The sequence below is a fragment of the Corvus moneduloides genome, chromosome Z, assembly GCF_009650955.1.
Source record: "Corvus moneduloides isolate bCorMon1 chromosome Z, bCorMon1.pri, whole genome shotgun sequence".
Classification (NCBI taxonomy): Eukaryota; Metazoa; Chordata; class Aves; order Passeriformes; family Corvidae; genus Corvus; species Corvus moneduloides.
This window is the reverse complement of record NC_045511.1, coordinates 28,633,329-28,641,910: the sequence shown is the minus strand read 5'-3', so window position 1 is coordinate 28,641,910 and position 8,582 is coordinate 28,633,329. Positions and strand designations below refer to the sequence as shown.

The following is an 8,582-nucleotide window of genomic DNA, read 5'->3' as shown; positions in this document are numbered from 1 at the left end:
AAGCTCTGTCCCAAGCCAGATGGTTGAGCAAGACTAAACTACCACACTAGAGGTTAAATCTGGACCTGTCTTCTCAGCATATTTTCTGAAAGAAGATTTTTAAGATTTTTCTGTGAATAGCTGTCTAAAAAGATGGGGGTGGTGTTTTTAAACCAACATCTGGTCTAAGAAAAGAGGCAATGAACAATTTTGTAATTATATCAGAAATGCTTCATCTACAGTAATTAGAACATTCATACAGAAATTTCAAGAGTCAGCTTGAAATAATGCACACAATACATTAATTTCAGAACATCCTAGATGCATTGGTTGGTGGTACTCACTAAGCTTCTCTCCTCTGCAGGATCACATATACCCACTAAGAGGGCTAGTACTGCTTTCCGTAACACACACACACACACACACACACACACCCCCCAACCAATGAGGGGTTATCTGATTTCAGTAATCAAGGTGGAAATCAGGCTTCACCTAGCAGCAGTCTGACATTCCAAGCCAGCTGTGCGCTGCCAAAGCCTAGAGGATTTTACTGATGTGCAATAGCAAAGGCAGCTCCAAGCAACCACTGGCTCCACAGGCACAGGACAGCAGCCAAATGGGAGTCACCCATGAAACACAGCGAGCTCTGGGGTCAGGACCAGTGCTGGCACAGGAAAGGGCTATCTGACCTCACGTGGAATAGCTTGGAGAGCTTGGGGATGGCATGATTTAACGGGCCTGTGAAGATTGACCACATCTGTGTCAGCCTCATGTACCATGTGGTTGCATTAGAGCCGGTTTGTACTTAACAAACACCAGTACAAGCCCAAATACTGTTATTCTAATTGGTACAAAACTTAACTACATCTTACCATGGATTATAAGTACTTGTGCATACTTTATTCACAGAGTATAAGATCTAGAATTCCTAAAAAGCACACCACAGAATCTTAGTTTAAGCCTGGGCAATTGCACACATACAGGAATTACAAGGTTTGGAATAAAAGACAAGCAGGTAAGGGAGTTTTCTGGACCAAGAGGCAGGGGTGAAGTGCAGTCAACTTCATATGAGCTTGCATCCTTGATCTTTATACAAATTGCAAAGTCAGTTTAATTACTTAGTTTATTTCTTTATGCTTTTAGAAATAACTATGGCTGGATAGAACAACAAATAGCAGGAGGTGAGGGCAAATTGCTTGTAGTCCTTCACTCATCCACTACTGCATACAAAACAAGCATCACAAGTTATTCACTGGCCCATTTATGATGTCTGGCACTGAACACCACCTCTAGGCTGATGGTCATCTTCATACACTTCTCCGTTATAGTGGTGTTTTTGCTTTTGAGACGGATCAAAGTCTACTAATTCCACCTGTTCCATTTCCTCAGTTTCTTCTATCTCCTGCCTTGCAGGTAGCAGTTTTTCGAGTAAGGACAGCTTATCTGAGGAGAGGAAGCCACTCTCTGGGAAGATGACCTGAAATCATCAAGAACTAACGTTACTCAAGTCTACCAGAACTGGTCTTTTATTGGGTTAAATAGTCCTTCAGGTTAAATATCTGCCAAAGTCGGCTTTTTCATCATAGGTGACTTTAATTTAGAGCTTAAAAAAATTATCAACATTACTAAGATGTTTTTTAATGCCTGCACAAAGTTAGCTTCTAACTCTGGCAACTTGATCAACACCTTTCTTCTGCCTCAGGCTGCCCTCTGGAATCACCCACAAAAGCAAAGTATATATGTAATATAATAGCACATACAATTACATATTTATAATGGCATATACAACTATGTATTTTTATATATATAAACAAAATGTCAGCATTAGAGATGTGGTTCAATATCTTCTAAGCCATAGCAGATGCGGCCCACTGCTATAACTCCCAGCATTAGCTTCTCCCCAGGGAAGAAAATCAGCAGTTTCCAGCCTACTCTTCTGCTCCAGCACAGAAGTCAGTTACTCATCCATCCTTCCTACAGGACAATAGAAACTAAAGAATATGTCAAGCAAATGGAAATTCACAAGGTTGCTAAAGAAACTCCTCTGGTACCTAATGTACTTTGAGCACATAGTGTTCCGGAAGTTTTCTCTTTGTTCTGAACTGTAATTCTGTTTGATGGATTGCATGTTCTCACCATTGTAAAGAACAAATACCAAATCTCTTCTTGACTGAGGTAGTGTTTATTGGTAAAATTTTGGATGGATGTTCAGTCCTGAAATGCTGTGGAAGTGAGTTGATTCACTTACCCTGAATTCTATGATCAGACGGCCTTTTTCATATGGTCTGCGATAAATTGGCATACCTTCATTCAATACACACTTAATAGCCCAATGCTCAACAACCTGGCCTAAAAAACCAAAACAAAAATTACCAGAAAAGGAAGGGATCCATGCAGGCAACAGAAGCAGCTTTAGTTACAATCTCCTTCAATATTTACGTAGCTTTCTACGTTGTGTTTAGGCAGCAACACCAACATGTAGTAGTCTGATAGGAACTTACTGCCTGGTAACGTCTGAGTAGGAAAGCAGACTGATGTCTACATTACATTCCTGTAACCTTGTTATGCTTCCCAAAGGAAGCATACTTACAAATTTATTAAGTGCTCCATCGCTTCCAAGGCTGAAAAAGTGGTTTTCAGAGACCCATGGCCTTCAATTCTCATGAGATATCCTCAGGATGCAAGTATGTCCATGAGGTAAGGTCTGTTACTATGTCACGCAAAGAGAAAGTTACTGCTGACTGCTATGCAAAAATCCTTTATTATTTTAAGACTTGTACTGCAAAGACTAGGGCAAAGAACTTGACACACACCCCTTTTACATCAAGATGGGATGTTTCTGTTCCTTTAAATTTCCAGCTTAAATTACTATATGCTAGAACTTACAACAGAAAGTAAACCAACTCTTACCAGGATGGGAGGTAATAATAATAGTTCTGTTATCCAGCGTTGTGATAGGCTTTTGAAAGCCACATAGTGCTTCAACCAGTTGAATATCCATACACAGAAACAGATCTTCATCTCGTCTAAGGCAGAACCAATCAACAACAGTCACAGTGAGAGAGAAACAGTACAAGGATCATACCCAATGTCAGTATTTAACTTGGAAATGACAGTAAGTTGTAATTACAACTGAAGCCCAGGCAATTAAATAAAGAATACCAAATATTAATGTAGCTCCTCAAGCAATTACCACAATGACACCAACCCTGAGAGCCATTACGATCATGTCAAGCTATCTGAAGTGTTAGAAGTGTTTATTGAAAAGAAGTAAGTACAGCAAGGCCTACTTGCATCCAGTTTCACTTCACTGCTCCTTCCCAATTAAAAAAAAAAAAAAAAAAATCTCTCAGCCTCATAAATACTGAAACAGGGACAATTAATTCCTTTCTTTGTGTAGATAAATACCTTCTTAATTGCACCACCTCGCACTACTGCTAATCTGTAAGGCTCCAAAGATTTATTACAGGGGAAGTTTGAACAGGTAATGGCCACTCTGGGTAATGATACAAGTACCTTTTAGAAAGTACCAAGAAGTATCTGGAATAGATAGTATTAATTGCTTTAACTGTATTCTGACTTCAGTATGGCAATGCTAGTGATTGTCTACATGTTCAAAAGCTACAAAATCCATCTTATTCAAGGAATGTAGAGCACTCACCCTGTTTTTAAAAGGTCTCCGGCAGGAGACTTGAAAGAAAAGATAATTTTAGACTCTGACAGGAGAGGAGGAACATCCCACTTGTGCAAGAGCATGACCTCAGAATAACCCCACAAGATCAGTAATATCAAGGGTTATTGGAGGACACCAGAACTGAAGGCAGTAGGCGAAAGATAGACAAAAATAATTGAACAGAATTGTGACTTCAAGTCCCAGGAAACCATGAGAACAGTTTGCCTATCTGATTCAGTGTCTGGTTTCACTGGAAGTTAAGAAAAATCAGCTGAGTAAGCTCATACAAAGCAAACAGAACTGATTCTTAACCTGTAAGCTCAGTGTTCCTTGGCCCAGAATTCTGACACCAGCTTAAAGTGCTCAGCACCATACACGACAGTCAGGCAGACCAGCTGCAGGTTTCCCAAGAACCTTTGGCTCGCCATTCCTATTTACAAGCACAAGGTCAGTGGTTGGTGCTGAAACAACTAAGTGCTTTCTCTACATCTACCGATTCCCTTGTAACCACTCTGAACAGTGGCAGTGAGACACCAAATGCAACACATTTCTGCAAGACCATCAGCGGTGGTTTTAATGGGACCAAAATGTAGTGGACAGACTAAGTCCACAAACAGTAACATGAAACAGGGAGGTGTGCAACACCCAGCAGTATTGCCTGGGAACATGAAATAGTTCAGATGTGGTCAGTATTACTTGAGTCACGTTTGCTTTCACAACAAAAACCAGACAGGACCAATTATCCTGCCCCATAGCACTCAGGCAGGAAATGAAGTGAGGGAAACCACGTTTGATCAGAAGGGTGCACGCTATACTGCGTAAATTTGTCCTAAGTAAGATCCATGAACACATGTGCACACACTCCAAGTTTTCTGTGCCTTGAGGCCAAGTGGACAACAGCTGCCTACACTAAACGGCAATTTTCTGAGCTAAGTAATTGAGAGCAAGGAAACAGTCACAAATATTCAAAACTACTAAACAAAATCTCAGTATTTCAATGAGTTCTTAAAATTAAAGATTTGTAAACTCTTAACTGTAACTACTTTTGTTTGCCTTCTATCCCCTCCTGCTGCCAAAGCTCACAGGAGATTACCCCATGCTATTAGAACACAAGTGGCCAGACTAGTTGCATCAGAATTCCCCCACCTCAGTGCTTCTCTGACCACCCAAACTCATGGCTGAGTGACAGTCCTATCTCCTGACACTCCACTACGTACAAGATGAGTGGTAACCAGGGAAGCACGTGAAAAAAACATCACAGGAGATAATGTAAGAGGATTCAGAAGTCTTTACCTTTTAAATACAGAGTGGTCATTTTGATCCAAAACAATAATAATATCCCCTGGCTCCAGACCTGGCTCTTGATCCCCTTCACCATGGAATGTTATTTTCTGACCATCCTTCATTCCTAGTGCAGAAAACAAATAAACATTTTTCTTATTTTTAAGATAAAAGCACCAACAAGAAACACTTCTATAGGCATGAGCTGGTATCAAGATATCACTGCATCTTTAAGCAAGAACATCATAATCTTCCCTTGAAGCATTTGTTTTCAATTTTTTTTTCAATCCGCTCACTTGTTCAACAGATCTTAGTGGTGCTAACCTGAATTCAGTGTTATGTCTCAAGACCATCAAGTTTAACTGTACTGCCAAAAGACCCACCAACATAAAGTCCTGAAGGGAAATACCGTCAAAACAGTTTTCATTATACATACAAATACAAAAAAGAAAGCAGAAATACTGTGTATAAACTGTATTTCAAGAGAAATTGACCTCAGCTTCTTCAGTTTTATAAATATATGGCACATCTCCTTATGATCTTAGTGCCTGACAAGTCCAAGAAGCATTCCCCATGGACTGAAAAACTCCTGTAAGAAACTAATTTAATCCACACAAAAAGTCTATCTACCGAAAATACTAGCTTTCTTATGCTAGATCAGTCTCTTTTTCCTTCCTTCTAGAAAAACGTTCTTCTGGTCCGACTTCCCTCTTCAAAATGTCAGTAACATATCCCTACTAGTCCTCGTATTTACTATTACTGTAGGATTTCCCCTACAAATTCAGGCCTTGCATAAGCTCTCCTTACACATGTAACAGTTGCAGGTGATAATCATGAGCAAGTCTGTAAAAACCATATATTGTCAGCTTGCTCTGTCTTACAAGCTGCACTACCCCAGAGACTTCTCCCACCAGCTTTTGGGCAGCCCTCTCAAGAGAGATGCATCTGTCATTCAAAACCATCACGTTCACGCATCCCATAGAGGGTTTGCGTATCAGCTTGCATTTTGCCAGGCAAGGAGGTTATACCTGCGCTGAGTAGCACTGTCAGGGTTGTGTAGCCAACAGAGTGAGTTCTAAGCACGAGAGGCTTAGCACTGTCTCTGCACCCTATCTTATAGCAGACCTGGTTCCCCCTCACACTGAAACACAGCAGAAGTGATCGGAGTCTGCAAGGTTTTGCTGCAGGCAGTGAAAACTGATTAGACTACCTGATCACAAACTGGGCTGAGAGTGACCTGAAAAATAATTCACTGCTTATAATAATGCAGGTTTCAGAATTCATTCTTAGTTATGTGCCAGGTTTAGAAGTGAACATAGAGGTAGTCAACCTTCCCTAGAAACAAGTAAACTTTTTATAAGGCAGCAACAGACAGTTTTACTGTATGTGTATTCAGCAGTGTTACTCACCAAATCAACACCACGTATTTGCTAAAGCTTCTGTTTTAGTGCTGCAAAGTCAGTCACTACATCCAAGTTCAATATTTCACCTGAGTAAGACACCTCACCTTTGTCAATGTGAACTTCTAAGATCTTCTTCTCTCTAACAATTTTTCTGCCATTGCAGCTCTTACACCGGTCCTTGGGGCTGATACGCTCCCCATGCCCCTGACACTCCATACACACAGACTGGATTTGTTGCACCATTCCTGGCCCGATCTGGTGAATTCTGATCTGCATGCCTGTTCCCCTGCAATTAGGGCAGCACTCTACTGCACCTTTCTTACCACCACGACCTGAGAATGAAAATTGGAGATGGGTGATTATGTGCTACCAGGAAAAAAAATCCCAAAACGTGTAAAAAAATCTTTTGTTTAGTTTCAGTTTCAAAATTACCTTCACATTTGTCACAGATAACATTTTTCTGCAGTGCAAGTTTCCTCACTGCACCATTGTACATATCTTCTAAACTTACTGACAACTGGTGGACCACGTTTTTACCTGTAAAAGAACGCAGATATTTAGTCAAGTTTGGAAGCTTGGTCTGCACATCTCCCTGTCAAGTCATGATAAACCAAGTCTGTGGGCTTTAACATCTTGTTTCAATAGAACTTTGTCTTGTTTTGCTGGTATTTGTCAAAAGCCCCCTCCCAGCTGCTGTCATAGCAGGTAACAAGTGCCATGGCTTTGACTCTGTTAAAGTCAGGAAAGACCTTCCGTGAAAGTACAAACAGTACAAGCAACAGAACACAGAGAACCTCAGACATTTAAGTTCTATAATGCAGGACTCCAGTTTTAACAAAGTCACTGAACAAGTCTCCAACAAACAAGTGAAGGGACTCTGTCTGGAATCTCCACTCCAGCACTTTCTTCCTCTCACCAGTTGACTTTCTGGAACCAGAAACGAGCAATTACACTTTTACACTCAGAAAGTCCTAAGTATTTTAGCTTCTGTAGGCTTAGTTTTGCAAAGGATGCTGAGCTCTGGGTTGTTAGGAGTACTTTGACACAACACTCATAACAATTTGATACAAAACATTTTTTCTTCCCTTTTGCACCAGATCTGCAGGTGATGGGGTCAGCACTGCTCTTAACAATTTTAAAGTTTTTCCCAGTGTGATTAAACTTGAGCTTAACTTCTGAGTAGCGCTTTACTGCAGCTTCAACTAAATTCTACTGCATGGTGTGGGAACATAGAAAGGTTTCCCAGACTGAACCGGATCTTGATCTCTTGTTTATATAGTTGCTTATAGACGCTACAGTCACGGTAGCTTAGCTAACAGGTCATTTTAAGCTAGGTTACCTTTCCATTTCCTACTCTGTTTACTAGCCGGGCTTACACTCAGATAAAGGTTCTCCAAACACAACATCTGGTTAGCGATTAACAGGGGACAATGCACAGGAGACCAAACTACCACTGTACAAACCAAACGCCTCCCTTGTAGTTTCAAGCGTTAAAGGACAACAGTGTTCTCCAGTTTTGAGATTAAACCTGTAACTTCACTTTAACTCTTTTTAAATTCTTACACCTACGGCATTCTCCTCAGAGAATCTGATCCCGTCTACCCCCGTCGACACGTTACCTCGCCTCTCCCTCTGCATCCTTCCTCCGCCGCCGAAGAACATATCGAATATGTCCATGGGTGACCCGAAGCCGCCACCAGAGCCGCCCTCCTTGATAGCCTGCTCGCCTCCTTTGTCATACAGCTCCCTCTTTTTCGGGTCCGACAGCACTTCGTAAGCTTGGGAGATTTGTTTGAACTGCAGAAAGGACAGTCACCGGCACTCAGGCATCTGCAACACCCCCGGCGGGACCCCCAGCGGGACCCCCACCTGGCCTCCTCCCGCCCGGCCCCACCGCCCCGGCCCGTCCCGCCAACCTTTTCGCCCTCATTGGGGTTCTTGTCCGGGTGGTACTTAAGCGCGAGCTTGCGGTAGGCCTTCTTAAGCTCCTCGGCGGACGCGTTGGGCTTCACGCCCAGCACGTCGTAGTAGGTGGTCTCCTTCACCATGGCGGTGGCGGCAGCGGCAGGAGGCCCCCGGGGCGGCGGGCGCAGATCCCGCTCACCGCTGCTCCGATCCCGACTCTTCTGGAAAGTTCGGGCCGGTCCCGCAGCCCGTCCGCTTTACAGCCGGCCCCACCCCGGAAGTCCTGCCCCGCCGCGCGCCGGGCCCGGGCCAGCGGCTCACCAATGGTTGTTCCGGACGGG

At 42.6% G+C, this 8,582-nt stretch overlaps 1 protein-coding gene across 1 annotated transcript; it reads right to left on the bottom strand.

The window, feature by feature from the left end:
• Positions 1-847: 847 nt before the first annotated feature.
• DNAJA1 (DnaJ heat shock protein family (Hsp40) member A1) lies at positions 848-8,574 on the bottom strand. Its single transcript, XM_032096983.1, has 8 exons — positions 8,253-8,574; positions 7,956-8,133; positions 6,769-6,873; positions 6,441-6,668; positions 4,946-5,060; positions 2,890-3,005; positions 2,228-2,328; positions 848-1,456 (listed from the first exon to the last, which is right to left on the bottom strand). Exons 1-8 carry the CDS (start codon positions 8,382-8,384, stop codon positions 1,241-1,243), a joined length of 1,191 nt encoding a protein of 396 aa, XP_031952874.1. The 5' UTR covers positions 8,385-8,574; the 3' UTR covers positions 848-1,240.
• Between the last annotated feature and the right edge of the window lie 8 nt (positions 8,575-8,582).